The 18,318-nt window shown below is 44.7% G+C and overlaps 1 protein-coding gene across 1 annotated transcript in view; it reads left to right on the top strand.

The window, feature by feature from the left end:
• ANKFY1 (ankyrin repeat and FYVE domain containing 1) overlaps window positions 1-18,318 on the top strand; it is an 84,464-nt gene that overhangs the window by 12,636 nt on the left and 53,510 nt on the right. Inside the window, exons 3-4 of the mRNA XM_036754925.1 lie at window positions 4,003-4,121; window positions 6,469-6,604. Coding sequence (XP_036610820.1) covers window positions 4,003-4,121; window positions 6,469-6,604 — 255 coding nt within the window. The remainder of the gene's footprint in view (window positions 1-4,002; window positions 4,122-6,468; window positions 6,605-18,318) is intronic.

Below are 18,318 nucleotides of genomic sequence, written 5' to 3'. Positions count from 1 at the left end.
GTGGGTGTGTTTGAAGGCAGTAGGGAAGGAATCCCTAGATCTGGATCGGCCATCTGCTGGAGGAGCAGAGGGGCTGGGATCAAGGGCACAGACAGGAGGGGATGGCCTTGGCCATCTCTTTGTCAGAGCCTGGGGGAAATGAGAACGGAAATGATGGTAGGGGTCTTAAGTAAAGTGAGTGGGAGCAGAGCCAGCTCGTGACTAGGCCCTCAGTGGAGAGGGAGGCAGTGTGGGAGGCTTGAGGAGCGGAGAGCAGGGGTGGAACCCTCACCCTAACACTGTGGGGAGGAAGATAGAGAACCAGTTTGGGAGAAATGAAGGGCTGCCTTCTACAGTGAGGGCCTGGTTGGGACCCAGTAACATGAATATGTCTTGTGTCCAGCTGGTCCAGGTGTCTGACTGAGCTTTGTTCAGCAGCTGGTGAGAAGTAACAGAGGCGTCAGGGGATGGGGAGGACATCAGGGTGACTCCAGAAGGAAAGGGAGAACCCAGCCAATTTGTGGGGACAGAGGAGCCTTGGGCCTGAGCTGTCAGCGACAAGGAATGGTCTCCTCAGATGGAGGAGGAGAAGGGGCTACTGGTGATGGTGCCCACGGTGGCAGAGGATGGACCCCCACGGGCCTGGAGGCAGAGGAGGGTGATGGTGGCCGAGGTGCAGAGGATGGGCCCCTATGGGCCTGGAGGAGGAGGAGGGTGATGGTGATGGTGTCCACGGTGGCAGAGGATGGGCCCTCACAGGCCTGGAGGCAGAGGAGGGTGATGGTGGCTGAGGTGCAGAGGATAGACCCCTATGGGCCTGGAGGAGGAGGGTGATGGTGATGGTGCCCATGGTGGCAGAGGATGGGCCCCCATAGGCCTGGAGAGCTTTCCCAATGAGGAGGCTTCTCCTTGAGGAAATTAGAGATTGAAGACCAAGCATTTCATAGTCAGCAGGGGGAAGGGAAAGGAAGAAGCTTTTCTCTGGTGCCCGCTCCACACCAGGCCCTGGTGTATCTCCTTTGGTTCTCACAGTGGCCCTGTGAGGCAGGTGCTATTACTGTCTCATTTGATGTGTGAGGAAACTGAGGCACACAGAGACTCAGTGAATTTGCCCAGGGTCACACAAGAAGTAAGTGTCCAAGGATGGAGTTGAAGTCAGGCCTTCCCTTATCACTGTGTCACCAGCTGCAAGCAGAGTCTCTGGTGCTGTCCTGACCTCCCCACCCCCATTGGCAGGAAGAAAGATCAAGGCTGAAAGTGGCCTTAAGAAGAGGCCAGTGGGAGGGGAGGGCCAGGTTGGGTAAAGATGGGGCAGCAGAGGTGGTTGGAGTGAGCAGGCAGCACATTCAGCAGCCCCAAGTCCTCCTTCAGCACTTGGCTATTGGATAGAGCATGGACCAAGCCCAGCCAGTGTCTGTTGGGGAGTTGTCCTTCAGATGGAGCCTTGCCACTGCTCTCCCCTCAGTCTTGGTCTGTGCAGCTTCCTGACCCCCATACAGGCTGCTCTCCAGGCCCCCACCTCTCCAACCTGGAAGCCTGGCCCTGGGTGTGTCCTGTAGATTAGGCCCTTGGGCCTTTTGCCTTTTCCCATGCCTTTCCTACACTTAAAATGGCCTGCTTTCCCCCACCCCCCTATTCCTCTCCATTACATTTTAAAAATCTAAATTAAATGAACTTTTTTCTTTGAACAAAAATCTCGTTCTCCCTCCCACCTGCCCTTGGTTCATTAAGAAAAAGAGAGGGGCAGCAGAGTCCTTGTAGCAAATATGCACACTCAGGCAATACCATGTCCCATGTGGGTTAGAGTCGGGGCACTTGGGGAACGGTCAGGGGGCAGGTTTGACATCCTTGTTCTCTCTTTAGTTGGCTATCAGATTCCCTCTCGACCGCAGGATCGACCCCACTAGATCAGGCGTGAGCTCGAAATGGAACGGGTTTCTGTGCCTGAGCTGCTGAGGAATGCCCCCCGCCCCCCCCCCCCCCCCCCCCCCCCCGCCTCCGAGCTGAGATAGCCGCCCAGCAGTCAGGAACCCTGACTTCTATTGCACTTGTGCTGTGTGGCCAAGGGCGCTGCGATCCCCTCTCTGGCTCATCTTCGTCTTTAACATGAAGGCATCGGATGAGATTATCTTTAGTCCCAATTCCAGTTCTAAAATCATATCATTCTAAGCTGTTTCTTTCCTGCTGCAATGTTCATTGGGAGAACTACACAGTAAGTCTAAGTCCTTAATTTAAACAAAAGGTTAAAACCATCCCAACATCCAGATTTTAAAAAGGATAAAATTTAAACTATCTTTTCTATTTTTCCAAGTTTTCACATTTCTTCTTCAGATAATACACTAAACCCTCCACTGTCATTTTGTATATTAAGCACCTCATTGGTAGCATTAGTCAGTGCTGAATTCTGAAAAGCTTCCTCTTTGCTGTTTTCTAATCTCTGCGTCTCTGAACTAGTTTAAAGGCAGAAATGTTTCAGGCGTGAATGATCCTGCTGTGTTCCTCTGGCTGTGGTTTTGAGTCATAGGGATTTTATAGAAACTATTCATCGACCAATTTATGTTGGTGTAAAAATGGCAGAATTAGGGTTTGTTCTAGCAAAATTGAAAACATGACAGTAAGAATGTATCTGAATTATTGGAATTTCTGGACTTTTTATTTTCATAAAAGTTGATAATAGGATGTACTCTTTTGGGAGTGTTCAGGAACTCTCATTCTAAAACTCCTTGCATCCTTTCTGTCACACCAAACAGTAGTTTCTACCACTTGGGAGGGTTAAGTATTCTCTCCTGGCCTGCTTTATTGCTGGGTGCTGGGCTTCTAAAAGCTGTCCAGAAAAGAGTACTTGTGAATTTGGGGCCAGGATTGGACAGAGCATTGCTGTGCCTTCGGATCTAAATTGGGTTTGTGTGAGAAGAACAGGGTGTGCTTTATGCAGCAGAGTTCTTATGCTGCTCCCTTTGGGAGAGTGAGCTTGCAGGAATGATGCCGAGCTCTGGGAGCGAGCAAGAGAAGGAAGCCGTAGGATGCGCCCAGTCCACGTTGCGGCAGACCCCCCTGCTGCCCGTTTTAGCTCCCTCAGTGTGAAGCTCTCTTGAGGGTCATGCAGCTTGGCCCCATCTCTGTACCTGTCTGGTCAAAGAGCTTCTGGAGACAGCTTCCAAGATACGGCAGCCTCTGGCCACATCTGGGTGATCGGGGCAGGCCTCGGCACCTAGATGAATGGAAGCGGGTGGGGGGACACTTCCTAGGCCTTGTCATAGCAGCTCTTGCAGGAGCAGAAGTACTGCATGCTTTTATCCTGTTGGGTATTTTCGCAAGCTCCCTTCCTTGATTTTTTATTTTTTGTTCTGGATCTGTGATTTCATTGTTTGAAACTCTGTATGCAGGTGCAGATCCTTTATAACTTAGAGGTCGGTTGTCTGTGGCCTTGCAGCTGGAGTCAGAGAACAAAAGAGGAGTCAGGACGCAGATGTGACCCTGCGTCTCCCTGATCCCAAGGCCAGTCCTCCACACCCTATTGTAGTGCCTTTGCTCATGGACCCCTCCTACTCCCAGGCATAGATGAAAGCCTGCCTAGGCCGAGACGGCATCCCTGACTCATGCATCCTTCGAGTCGTCTTAGGCTTGGCTTGAGGGTCCCTGACTTTCTCCTCCTAACTTCTTAGCAGTGATTATTCGTCTCATTCTGTATGAAGCTTTTGGGGGGGGGGTATGACTGAATTTCAAGGTTGAATATGAATTTGACTGTTTTGAGCATCTTTGTAGAAGACGCTTTGAAAGTGGCACATTTTCTGTGACCTGGATTGGGCGTGAAGTTAGACTTAAGCAATAAATGATGCCCAGGAAAATTTTAAAAGAGAATTTTCATAAACAAAGAATCTAGACTTGTCAGCCCCACATTTTTCTGTTTCATACATATTTATTATTAAGCTGTGGCTTCTGAAAGTTCTCTAGACAGACAGACAGCCATACTTGGGGCATTGTCTTGTGCTCTCAGCTCATGTGGCTTTTTTCCTTGACCAGTGACCTGAAAATCAAGGTTGGCAATCAGCTCATCAACGCTCATAAGTTTGTGTTGGCTGCTCGCAGTGAGAATTGGAGTCTGACCAGTCTGGCCTCCACTGAAGAACTGGACCTTTCAGGTGAGTCTCTGCCTGGCAGGGCCTGGGTGGCTTCACTCCTCAAACTTCTGGTAAAAGCCTTCTTGGGTAACTTGGCACCCAGTGCTGGCTTTTTGCCTCAAGACGGTGGGGATGTGAGCCTCACTGGGGGCCAGTGCACTAGCAGACCCCCTGCCCAGCCATCAGTGACCCTCCATGCAGAACCTGCCTCGTGTGAGAAAGGAGTCCCTGGGCCACCAACAGCACAAGGAGATGGCAGTGTTGGCGGGGTCTTTCTGAGCCATCTTTGCTGGCTTTGAGCCCAGTGAGCCTCAGGACGACCCTTCCGGGGGCTGAGCATTGACTGCTCTGCTTGAAGGCACCTGGCCACACCTCATTCATCCTCTGCCTCAAGCTTCCAATCTTTAGGACTCCCTGACAAGTGACCCACTACCCTGCCCTTCCTGGGCCAGCTCCAGGAGCAGGGGGTACCTCCAGTGGAGCTGACTACTCTGATTGTTAGGGATCTCTTGCTGATATTGAAGAGCTGCACTTTGCTCCTGTGTAATTCTGGGAAATCACAGAATTTCAGACTTGGAAGAGATCTCAGAGCCCATCCAGTCCAGCCCCTATCTGAAAAGGTCTACCTGACAGTGGTCAGTGGTCTAGCCTTTGCTTCTCAAGGCAGCCCACTCCTGGCCAACTCTGATCGTGAGGAAGTTCGTCTTAGGTTTCCAACCATAATTTGACTCTTTCAACCCTGCCCACCACAGGTCCTCCTGCCCTCCACGGCTGCTCCTGCCCTCCTCCATGGCTGCTCCTGCCCACCATAGCTGCTGCCACAGCTACCCCTGCCCTCCATGGCTGCTCCTGGCTCTGCCCTCTGGGGCCAAGCACAGCAGATTTAATTCCTCTTCCATGTGGGACTTCAGATGGGGACTGCTCTTATGGTTTCCCTGAATCGTCCCTAGTTATTCAGGTCACATGATTTATGAAGCGTTTCTCTGTACTAGGCACTGTGTTAAGCATTGGGTAGAAAGGAAGGTGGAGATGGGCCCTGTCCTTGAGGGGCGTGCATTTTAGGAGGGAAGACGACAAGCAGATCACGGGATATATAAAAGAGAGACAGTGTGGATGGAAGGCTCTGGCAGCTGGGAGGGGAAAGTCCCCCCTCCCCCCCCAGGAAACCTCACCCCCACGTGGGTCTCCGCCTTTTGTTTACATTTCTCATTTCCACATTTCAGCCCCCCCCCCCCTTTTTATCTTTATAATTTATTTAGTAAAGAAATGCCAAGCCACAAATGCCTTTAGTCTCACCCTGGACATCGAGTTTTCTCCATAGCATGAGAAAGGAATTTTATCAGTTGCTAAGAGAGTTGACAAATGATGTGCGTTGAAGATTCCACCCAGGATATCCACAAGAAAAGTCTCATCACCTAAGCCAGCGTCCAGGTCTGTGGGCCTCATCCTTGGTGAGCCACAGCGGACTTGGCAGTTTTTGATATATAGGAAAAAGGCCTTCTTAGAACAGAGTGTCTGCTCTCAACCTCTGGGCCACATCCCCCATGGCTTTTAGCTGCAGTCAGTTCATCTCCCGCGTTAGCCGTAAGCGCGGCTCCTTGGGTTTCACAAATTCTGTTTTGTACGGTTTCAGTCGTCCCTCATAGCTGGCGAGATGACCGGGGAGAAGAGGGGGACGAGCCTGAGGGAGCCTGGGGAGGGGCGTGGTGACAGAGATGCCCATGGCTGGGCACGCATCTCGCCTCTTCCTAGCTTGTACCTTGGCCAGTGGCCTCACTGGGAGGGCTTGAGGCTAGGCTGGCCCCTAGCCCCTTGGCACCTCTCGCACCGACATCTCCCCAAAGTGGGGTGGAATCTGTCCGAGAAAAAGGGATTTGTTTCTCTTGAGACTGCGGGGATGTATGGAAAGAATGGTGCTGACTTCTTTGGCTGCCAGGGGCCCAACTTGGAGTCAGGAAAGCTGGAGTTTGAGTCCTGCCTCAGACGCTTACTGACTGTGTAACCCTGGACAAGTAGCTTTACCTGGCACTACCTCCATTTCTTCATATGTAAAATGGGGGAAAGCGAGAGGGGAATAAGCACTCATTAAGCATCTCCAGTATACAAGGCTCATCTGAGCCTCCCAACAAGCCTGAGAGGTGGGCAGTGCCCCTCTGTCTGGGAGAGCTGAGTGTTCAGCAGGCATTCCGTGAGCGGGGAATGTGTGCCACCGCTTGCCCAGAGGCTCACTGCATCCAAGTGTCCGAGGCCAGATTAGAACCCGTGCCTTCTTGCAGGGCCAAGGCGTGGCTCCCACCCCCGCTGTCAGTGGGTTCCTCTCAAGGACTTTCCACCTGCTTGGTTTCATGAGCTCCTTTTTCTTACCCAGATGCCAACCCTGAGGTGACGATGGCCTTGCTTCGCTGGGTCTACACTGATGACTTGGAGTTCAAGGAAGATGATGTCTTCTTGACCGAACTTATGAGGCTGGCGAACCGCTTCCAGCTGCAGCTCCTGCGGGAAAGGTGAGTCCCAGAGTCCCCAGAACGGCTGCAGGAGGGCTCCAGAGGCCCAGAGACGGGGCGCCTGCCCGAGGGCCTGCAGGCCATGAACTTTTAAGCATTCTAGAGCCATTACCACTTTTAAAAAAATTCTTTTTCTTACGAACTTGATATGAACACACAACATGCAAACATTTCAGTATACAAAGAACAAGATATTTTATGTGAGATAGTGAACATCTCCTCTTTAATTCATTCTTCCTGAGAAATGATAACTCTGCCCGTCTTCATCCTCTCCGGTGCTTCCATCTGCTCTCTTCTGTATTGTTACAATTTTTCTTTCTTCTCGTCAGCTGAGAACAAAATCATTTAGAAGAAAGTTTATTAAGTTGTCCAGCAGAGGGGAGAGCTGAGAAGGGGGGCCCCATGTCTCTGCAAGTTACACAGTCTATAGGATGCAAACAAAGGAGTGAAGAAATGAAAGCTGCCGATTGGCCAGCACGGAGGCAGCTTCCGATTAGCCGGAGGGGAAAACCCCTTCCCTTCCTTGCATCCCTCTCCAGATTGGACTGGCTTTCTGCTCAGCCACCACCAAGGTCCCGAGTTAAGCATTCAACACATTTGGTCTCTGAGCCATGCTGGACTAGGTTCAAATGATGGCACACACCACTGATGTAACATGAATCAGTCAAGTCTCTGAGGGCAGACATTCCCTGGTGGAAGAAGGTGGGGCCTGAGCTGCATGTAAAAGGGAGAGGACTTGAAAAGTCACTCGTTTATCCTAGAAGCAGTAGGGAGTCACTGAGGGCAGTGGAGTAGAGGAGTGACCTGGTCCACATCTGCCTTTCTGTAGCCCTCCTGGGACTTGGCTAGACTGGCGGCAAGGGTACCTGTTAGGAAGTCGCTGAGGCTTGGCACCTGGATGAGTATCGGCTGAGGCGGGACTCCGAGATGCAGGACCTGGGACACTGGAAGGATTCACTGAACGGAAATAGAGAAGCAGAGAAGAGGGGAAGACGTGGGAAGGACTTGCCAAGTCAGAGGTGTTTCTGGGACTCGGAGTCTGAACCAGCAAACCTTTCTGACCTGGAGAACTATCCCAGTGTGACGTGGGCTGCAGGTGGGGCTGGGGCGTGGGCAGGGTTTGGGCCTGGCCCTCCCTCACTGCAGGTGTGGGATGCCATTCGTACAGGATGTCAGAGAAGAGCTCTCCAGCTCCACGATTGTCTGTAGCCTTGATTTGGATGGAATTTGGACAGAAGTGGAGTCGTTTGGCACTCTAATAAAATCAGAGTAACTTGTTTATGTAAGGAGAGAGTGACCCTGATCTTTTGACATTTGAGGACCCAATGAGGCTTTGGACTTGGTGGGTGGAGTTTTTCACTCCTGTTTTGGTGTGTAGATCATTATTTGGCTTAATTTTTTTGCATTATTTTTTAAAAATTGCAAATCATTTATTTTTCCTTACTCCTACCTCCATTCTCCTCCCCCTCAAAACTGCGGGGATTGACCTTGGTCACCTGCATGCCTGATTGTATGTTTTCACTCGAGCTTCTTGGTTAGCAGGTGGGGATCGTTCTTCATTGCTGGTCCTCCGTAACGATGATTGATTGTTGGTCTGGCCAGAATCCGTAAGCCTTGCAGAGTCCTTTTTACCCTGGTATGTTGTTATAGAGAACAAGCATTTATTAAGCACCTGTTTTATGCCAGATACTGGCTGAGCACTTTACAGATATCACTGAGTTATGTTCCTCACAGCAATCCTGGGAGATAGATCCCCATGTTACAGTTGGAGAAGCTGAGGCAGTCAGAGGTGGCGTGCCTGGAGGTAGTGTCTGAGGCTGGATTTGAACTCAGGTCTTCCTGGCTCTTTGCACTGTGGTGCCCCCAGCTGTCCATTGTAAATTGTTCTCCTGGTTCTCCTCACTTCCTTTTGCATTGGTTCCTACCGGTTTTTAGAGATATTCCATCGATTCCATGCCGTTCTTTGTCTGGCTGTTCCGGTTTGCCACCACAAGAGCTGCCATCAGTATGTTTGTACAGGGTTGTCCTTTTCCTCCCTCCTTGGTCTCTAGGGGTAGAAGGTTACATGCTGGGAAGTCCTTTTTATGGGCACAGCTTCAAATTGCTTTCGAGAAGGACGTGGCCAATTCACAGGTCCACTGACGGTCCGGGAAGCACCGTTTTCCTGGTCAAGCTCCTCTCTGGCAGTCTGCCAGTTGGTTGGGTGCGAGGTGGACCCACACAGAATCGCAGTAGTGACTTGGGGCGTCGCTTCGTACGGCTGTTCTGTTTTCTCTTGTTTGGCCATTTTTTTAGCCTTGTCCTACATTTCGTGACCCCATTTGGGGTTTTCTTGGCAGAGGTACTGGAGGGGTTTGCCATTTCCTTCTCCAGCTCATTTTACAGATGAGGAAACTGAGGCAGACAGGGTGAAGCGACCTGCCCGGGGTCACACAGTAAGTGTCTGAGGTTGGATTTGTACTCAGGTCTTCCTGACTCTGGGCCCAGCACTGCTTCACCTGGCTGCCCCGTTATGTTTTCTAGTTCTCTAAAATAAGTTTCTGGCATATAATTTCAGTATTGACCTTAGGTAAATTTATTTAGGTGGCATTGTCTTTTTATTATATTGAATTGTCCCTTCCTATTCACCAGTCATTTAGGTCCATCTTTAGTTCTGTTAAGGAGTGTTTTTGTAGGCGGAGCCGAAATGGCAAAGCTCAGAAAGCTGAGCTCTCCTAACATTCTCTTCCAAGCAACTTTAAAATAAATCCTCCAGTCAAATTCTGGAGTGTCAGAGCCAACAGCAGCTCAGAGGGAGACGTTTTTCCAGGATGAGATGGCATAGGAAGTAGGAAAGAGAGACTCGTGATACTGGAAAGGAGGCCGGCCCAGAGCCCACGTGGAGGAGGCACCGGTGGTGGGAGTAGGTGGTGGAGACAGAAGCAGCAGCAGCTTCAGGAGCTCTCAAGCCAGAGACAGTGAAGGGACCTGGCCCCTGGTCAGAGAGATCACAGGGTACCCCATGCTGGGACTGGTTGTAGGCCCAGGTGCGGTTTGGCAGCTCCACTGCTCATGCCCGTGTCAGGGCAGAGAGGAGCACTTTCAGTCGAGACTGGGGGCAGTATCATTTCAGGGGACTGGGGACTCTGAGGCACAGTGTTGTTTCCATCCCAAGGGCAGAGGGGCCCTGAGGAGCCTGAGGTATCGATTATGAGGGGTTATAAACCCTTCCTGGAAATAAGGGATTGTAAGCCCTTCCTAGATAAGGACCAGAGCACAGACCAGGAGAGCAGTGATCACACCTCCTCCTGGTTCACATCACCTTGGAAACACTGAAAACTTGCCAGTCTCCAGAACTAGCTCTGGAAACAGCATGGCAAAAAAGCCAGAAGCTTGGGTCAGTTCCCGCCGCCACCCTTCCCCCCACCGAGGAAGAGCACCCAACCTTTTTTTTTTCTTTTTTTATATTTTTTAAATTTGCGACAAATACTTAAACTTAAATACATAATAAAAAAAGAAAAAGAAGCATGTTATAAACTTAAATATAAAATAAGAAAAGGGAAAAAAGCAGGTCACATGCACAGCAGAACATAGGAGAGGATTCAGAATATATAGCAGTAGCTTTCCATTTCAAAAAAACCTCTATATAAAATGCTGCCAAGTTGTCCATCTTTTCTGTGCTTCCTTGTAGGTTTTCTTTTGTTCTCCGCAGTACCCCCACTACAATGAAGCAGAGAGATGTTTATCTGTAGATTATACCTAGATGTATACAGATACACATACATACTTTCCCTAAAAGATTCTGCTCCTAATCTTTGTTTTGGTTTGTGTGTATCTTGTTTGCTATCTCTCCTAACTCCTCTACTTTACTTCTGCCCACTATCTTGCCTTCCTGTTACTTAACCTACCCCACTTCCAGCCATCCCTCCCTTATCCTCCCCTTCCCATAAATCAAAACACCCTTTTATACCCTCCCTTTAACCTATTCCCACACCCTCCCCTCTAAAGATCCCTCCTTTATCCTCTCCCCCCATCCCCTTAGAGTTTTATTTTTCTGAATTCAGAAGACTTTTATACTCTTCTAGATGTGTGTGTATTTTTCCCTCTTGAACCCATTCTTGATGAAAGTAGGTTTCCAGAAGTAACAGCTCCCCCCACCATCTAATTCCTCTGTGTTGATTCTTCTTCTCACACCTCATTTATACAAGATAATTGCTCTTTTAGCTGCTCTTGAAGTCATATTATACTCAGGTCTCCCGAATCTTTCTTGTAAGCTGCCTAATTACTAACAACAATCTTAGACATCGGTTTTACATTTTACATAAAAGGTGAACCGTCTGTTCTTATCGAGCCCATTATAACTGGTCAGTGGTATGTACCTTATGTTTCTCTTGGCTCTTGTTCTGTCAAATCGTCTATTAAGTTCAGGTTTGTTTGTTTGTTTTTTAACAAAGTCTTCAAAGTCTGACAATTCATTAAATGTCAGGTTTTTTTCATTCAGAATTATGCTTAGCCTTGCTGAGTTATGATATTTTTAGCCCAAAGCCCAGTTCTTTTACTCTGCAATATATAGCATTCCAAGATCTGCTATCTTTTAGTGTCACCACTGCTAGGTCTTGTGTGATTCTCGTTGTGGTACTGCCGTATTGAATTGTTTTTTTTCTTGCTGCTTGTAATATTTTGTCCTTGAGCTAGGGGTTTTGGAATTATAGTTATATAATATTCCTGTGAGTTTTCCTCCTAGGATCTCTTTCAGGGGGTGATAGGTGGATTTTTTCTATTTCTACTTTCCCCTCTTCTAATACTTCAGGACAATTTTCTTTAATTCTTTCTTGTATTTTTGTATTAAGATTCTTTTTTTTGATCATAACTTTCAGGTAGTCCGATTAATCTTACATTTTCTCTGCTTGATCTGCTCTCCAGATCAGTTGTTTTTCTTATATTTCACATTCTCTTCTATTTTTTCATTCTTTGTATTTTGCTTTTTTATTTCTTGATCTCTTATAACTTTGCTAGCGTCCCCTCCCCCAATTCTGATTTTCAGGGTGTCATTTTCTTCCTTAAGATTCTAAATCTCCCCCTTTTTTTTCTCTCTTTTGTTTTTGTTTTTGGGTCTGTTTCTTCTTTCTCATGATTCATTCCATTGGTCATGGTTCTTCTCCATAACCTAACTAGTGTGTAGATTAGTTCAATGCGAAGTTATACATGGAGGACGTATCGGGTTCCATGCTGTCTTGGGGAGGGCAGGGGGAGAGGGAGGGAGGAAAATCTGGAACTCAAAATTATGTAGAACCAAGTGTCATAAACTAAAAATTTTAAAAAAATTATTAATAAAAAAGATTCTAAATCTCCTTTTCTAATTGGTTGACTTTCTTTTCATAATCTTCTTGTTTTTCTTGGATTATTCTCATTTTTCTTTTTAGTTTCTCTTCAGTCTCTCTCATTTGATTTTTAAAGTCTTTTTTAAGTTCTTCAATGAATTCTTTTTGGGCAGATGACCATTTGGGGTAGAAGAGGATTTCTTTGCTTCAGTATCCTCCTCTGAAGGTGAGCTCCAGTTGTCTCTATTTCACAGTAGTGCTCTATGATTAGATTCTTTCTCCTTTGCCTTTGCATTTTTTTAGGGTAATAGTTTAGTTTTTATAATTAGTTCTGGGGTATGAGGGATGGTGCCTCTGGCCTCAGATCCTCTTCAGTTCTTCCCTCTGACCTTGAACTCAAACCAAGACCTCCAGCCTCCCATAAGTGTCCACAGCCAGTGGCATCCGGCTCCACTGCTTCTGTACTCACTGGGTCTGTGCTAGTTCCTTCTCCCCCCACCATGTCTGTGCAGCACATCGGGGTCTGGCCTTCTTTGTCAGCAGAGGTTCCCTAGAATCTTCCCCAGCTTAGATGCCCAACTCCCCTCACTATCCTGGGGTTAAAAGTTCCCATGGCTGGGGCTGAGGCTTGCTGCTTGTTGTTTAAGTGGTCGCTAGACTGGAAGCGTTTACTCTTTACAGGGACAGAAACCTCCTCTTGTAGTTTTTCTTCAGATTTTCTCCAATTGTCCCAGGAGGACCCCTGTTCTGGCCCACTCTTATTTATTTTCAAAGTTCTATGTTTGCTCTGAGGTGCTATTTTATCTGTGGAGGAAAATCTTGAGAACTTGAAATAGTCTGACCTACTCTGCCATCTTTCCAGAAGAATCCTCTTGGGAACCCACCTTTAGTATAAAGTTAAAATCAAGAAATGGGCTAGAAAATGAGCAAACAACAAAAAACCTTGACCATAAAAAGCAATTGTGGTGACAGGGAAGACCAAGACACAAACTCAGAAAACAAGGATAACAAAATAGATGTAAGCAAAGCCTAAAAAAAAAGTGAATTCTACGTAGGCTCAATAAGAATTCTTAGATGAGATTTAAGCATTATTTTCAAAAAGAAATTAGGAGTGATAGAGGAAAAATTGGGGAAAGAAATAAGGAAAAGACAGTTAACAGTATGGTACAAGCCCAAAAAGTGCTAAAAGAAATAACTCTTTAAAAAGCAGAATTGACCAAATGGAAAAAGAGGTACAAAAGCTTACTCAAAAAAATAGTTCTTAAAAATTAGAATTGGGCAAGTGGAAGCTAATGATGGCGTGAGACATTAAGAAACAATAAAACAGTCAAAAGAATGAAAAAATAGAAGAAAATGTGAACTATCTTATTGGAAAAACAACTGAACTGGAAAACAGATCAAGGAGAAAGAATTTAGCAATTACTGGACTGCCTAAAAGCCATGATCAAAGAAAAAACCTAGACATCATATTTTAAGAAATTTATCAAAGAAAATTGCTCTGATATCTTAGAACCAGAAGGTAAGATAGAAATTGAAAGAATCCACCAATTACCGCTTGAAAGAGATCTCAAAATGAAAACTCCCAGGAATGTTATAGCCAAATTCCAGAGCTCCCAGCTAACAGAGCAGGCAGAAAGCAATCATTCGAATACAATGGAGCCACAGTAAAGATCACATAAGATCTAGCAGCTACTATATTAAAGGAGCAGAAGGCTTAGAATAGGATATTCCAGAAGGCAAAAGAGTTGGGATTACATCTAAGAATACTTATGCAGCAAAACTAAGAAAAATCCTTCAAGGGAAAAAAATGGATATATAACGAAAAAGAGAACTTTCAAGACTTCCTGATGAAAAGACCAGAGCTGAATAGAAAATTTGACTTTCAAATAAAGGACTTGAGAAACATTAAAAGATAAATATGAAAGAGAAATCATAAGGGACTCAGTAAGGTAAGACTGTTTACCTTTCCACATGGGAAGATAATATATGTATCTTCTAATAATTTTATCGTTATTAGAACAGGTTGAAGGATTCTTTGTAGAAAGAGGATGTGGGAGTGAATCAGTTATTTTGGGATGATGGGCAAAAATGGATAGGTGAGAAAGAGGGATGCCCAGGAGAAGGAGGAAGGGAGAGAAAAAATGGGGGAAATTCTCTTAAATAAAATAGACATGCAAGGAAGAGGTGGTGACAGGGTGGGCAGTGCTTGAAAATACAAACTCATTTGGTAATAGAAATTTATCTTACCCAACCGGGAAGTAGGAGGGGAAGGTGATTAGAGAAAGATGGGGGTGGGGGGAGCAGTATATGATAAAAGGGAGGACAGATAAAAGAAGGCAGTGATCCCAAGCAAAACAAACTTTAGTGGAGGGACAAGATAAAAAGGCTAAAGAGAAGAAAATAGGATGGAGGAAAATGCACAGTTATTAATTGTAACTGTGAACATGAAAGAGAGAAACTCACTGATAAAGCAGAAGCAGATAGCAGAATGGATAAGAAACCAGAATCCAACAATATGTTGTGTATAAGAGACATACTTAAAACAGAAAGACATACACAGAATTAAAAGAAAGGACTGGAGCAGAATCTAACATGCATCAGCTGCAGTAGAAAAGGCAGGGGTAGCAATCACAACCTCAGATAACTTTTGCAAAAGCAAAAATAGACCTAATTAAAAAGAGGTGAGCTAAGAGGAACGATAGACAATGAATGAATACCAGTAGACAATGAATGAATACCAGTGTCCAACATACATGCACCAGATGGCATAGCATCCAGATTATTATTTTTAATTTTCAACTTTCCCTTCGATAAGTTTTAAATTTTCTGCCCTTCCTTCCTTGTTCCCTCCCCAGGATGGCCTGCAGTCTGATATAGGCTCTACATATACATTCCTATTAAACATATTTTTACATTAGTCATGTTGTATAGAAGAGTTATAATGAATAGGAGAAACCATAAGAAAGAAGAAAAACAAAACAAAACAAACAAACAAAAAGATGTCTGCTTCACTCTGCATTCAGACGCCATAATTCTTTCTCTGGATGTGGATGGCATTTTCCATCGAGTCCTTTGGAATTGTTTTAGGTCTTTGCATTGCTGAGAAGGGCCAAGTCTATCAAAATCGGTTATTGCATACTGTGGCTGTTACTATGTACAGTGTTCTGGTTCTGCTCACTTCACTCACCATCGGTTCATATGAGTCTCTCCAGATTTTTCTGAAGTCCGCCTGTTCATCATTTCTTACGGCACAATAGTCTTCCATTATGTTTATGTACCACAACTTGCTCAGCCATTCCCCAGTTGATGGACATCCCCTCAATTTCCAGTTCTTGGCCACCATGGAGAGAGCTGTTGTAAATATTTTTTAATTTAATTTAATTTTTTATTTTTAGTTTACAACACTCAATTCCACAAGTTTTTGAATTCCGTATTTTCTCCCCCTCACCCCCAGGACAGCATGTAATCCGATGGAGGTTCTACGTATACGTTCATATTAAACTTATTTGCTGCATTGGTAACTAAGGTGGGACTTCCTTATTGTTTTAGAATGATAAACTAATTAAATGTCTTTGATTGAGTCTAACTAGGTGCTAAACCCCAGGCCCAAACCCCTAACTACTAGGTGCTAAGCCAGTGTAGACGTGAAGCCCCCAGGGCCCTAAGGGGAGTTGCTAAGACCAGAGCCAATAGTAGGAGCCTAAGTTCTGGTCGCTCAGATGACGTTTCATGATGGCTAAAGAGGGTATAAAAAGAGAGAATAGATTTATTTGCTTGGGGCTCTCATTCTTGGAGGAGTGTTGATATGGAGACTCTGGGCAGCTATGCTTAAGAGCCCTTCAGCTTGTGAACCCAGATGTTGATGCCTTCTTGGTAACTATGAATTGTATTTGGTCTGTTTATAAATGTATGCTTGTAATTTGTTTGTACTTGCTCTGAAGTTCGGGATGCTGGCTTTTCCCCCTGGACTAAGTGAATGATATTTGTATGCTGGATTGAAATAAGATTGTTAACTCCCTAATGTTACTTTCCTTAGTAAAGCAGATTGAAAGAACCTGTGCTGGCACTGTTCTTGTTGTTGGGCTTGTGTTGGTCTTTCACCCCCACAGCAGCTGCTAGCCGGATTGTTGAAACATTTACACAATAGTCAAATTATAAAGAAGAATTATAACCAGTGGAATGAACCATGAGAAAGAAGAAACAAAACCAAGAAAGAAGAAAAAAAAAGAGCAAATTGTTTGCCTCAGTCTGCATTCATACACCACAATTCTTTCTCTGGATATGAATCACTTTTTCTATCATGAGTCTATTGGAGCTGTCTTAGAACCTTGTATTGATAGGAAGAGCTAAGTCTATCAGACTTAGTCATCACAGAGACCGTGTATCTGTAATCGTGTATAACGTTCTCCTGTTTCTGCTCCCCTCACTCAGCATCAGATCATGTAAGTCTTTCCAGGTTATTATGAAGTCCGTCTGCTCCTCATTTCTTATAGCACAGTACTATTCCATTACATTCATATACCACAACTTGTTTAGTCATTCCCCAATTGATGGGCATCCCTTTGAGTTCCAATTCTTTGCACCACAAAAAGAGCTGCTATAAATATTTTTGTACATATGGGTCCTTTTCCCACTTGTATGATCTCTTTAGGATACAGCCCTAGAAGTGGTATTGCTGGGTCAAAGGGTATGCACATTTTTATAGCCCTTTGAGCAAAGTTCCAAATAGCTCTCCAGAATAGTTAGATCAGCTCACAGCTCCACCAACAATGAATTAACGTTCCAACTTTCCCACATCTCCAACATTTATCATTTTCCTATTTTGTCATGTTAGCTAATGTGATAGGTGTGATGTGGTACCTCAGAGTTGTTTTGATTTGTATCTCTCTAATCAGCAATGATTTAGAGCATTTTTTCATATGCCTATAGCTATCTTTAACTTCTTCCTCTGAAAACTGCCTGTTCATATCCTTTGACCATTTCTCAATTGGGGAATAACTTGTATTCTTGTAAATTTGACTCAGTTCTCTATATATTTTAGAAATGAGGCCTTTATCAGAGACACTACTTGTAAAGATTCTTTTCCAATTTTCTGCTTTCCTCGTAATCTTGGTTGCATTGGCTTCGTTTGTGCAAAAACTTTTCAATTTAATGTAATCAAAATTATCCATTTCGCGTTTCATAATGTTGTCTATCTCTTGTTTGGTCGTAAATTCTTCCATTCTCCATAAATCTGACAGATAAACTATTCTTTGCTCCCTTAATTTGTTTATAGTATCACCCTTTATATCTAAATTTTGTAGCCATTTGGACTGTATCTTGGCATACAGACAGTGTCAGACGTTGGTCTATGCCCAGTTTCTGCTATACTATTTTCCAATTTTCCCAGCAGTTTTTGTCAAATAGTGAACCTTTATCCCAGAAGCTGAGATCTTTGGGTTTATCAAACAGTAAATTGCTTTAATCATTGACTTGTGTACCTAACGTATTCCACTGATCTACCCCTCTATTTCTTAGCCAGTACCAAGTAGTTTAGATGACTGCTGCTTTATAATACAGTTTAAGATCTGGTACGGCCAGGCCACCTTCCCTAGCATTTCTTTTCATTAATTCCCTTGATATTCTGGACCTTTTGTTCTTCCAGATGAGTTTTGTTATTATTTTTTCTAGCTCTACAAAATAATTTTTTGGTAGTTTGATTGGTATGGCACTGAATAAGTAAATTAATTTAGGTAGAATTGTCATTTTTATTATAATAGCTCTGCCTACCCATGAGCAGCCGATGTTTTTCTAGTTATTTAGATCTGACGTAATTTGTGTGAAAAGTGTTTTGTGATCGTGTTCATATAGTTCCTGCATTTGTTTTGGGAGGTAGACTTCCAAATATTTTATAATATCTATAGTAACTTTTATGTGAAATTTCTCTCTATCTCTTGCTGTTCGGCTTTGTTAGTAACATGTAGAAATGCAGATGATTTTTGTGGGTCGCATCCAAATTTTTAAAGGAAGAGTTAAATGAGTTACAGGAGGAAACAGAAAGTAAAAGCATACTAGTGGAGGACCTCAACTTTTCCCTTTCAGTGCTAGATAAATCTAGCCATAAAATAAATAAGAAAGAAGTCACGGAGAAGAATGGAGGCTTAGAGATCTGGAGAAAATTGAATGGGAAGAGAAAGGAATATACCTTTTTCTCAGCTGTATTTTGTACCTTCACAAAAATTGACCATGTATTAGGGCATAAAAGCCTCACAACCAAATGCAGAAAAACAGAAATATTAAACACGTCCTTTTCAGACTATAGTGCAATAAGAATTACATTTAATAAAGGAAGCATAGATTAAAAGGTAATTGGAAACTAAATAATCTAGTCTCAAAGAATGAGCGAGTCAAAGAACAAATCATAGAAACAGTCAA

The sequence above is a fragment of the Trichosurus vulpecula genome, chromosome 4 (assembly GCF_011100635.1).
Source record: "Trichosurus vulpecula isolate mTriVul1 chromosome 4, mTriVul1.pri, whole genome shotgun sequence".
Taxonomy (NCBI): Eukaryota; Metazoa; Chordata; class Mammalia; order Diprotodontia; family Phalangeridae; genus Trichosurus; species Trichosurus vulpecula.
This window is presented reverse-complemented; position numbering and strand designations above follow the sequence as displayed.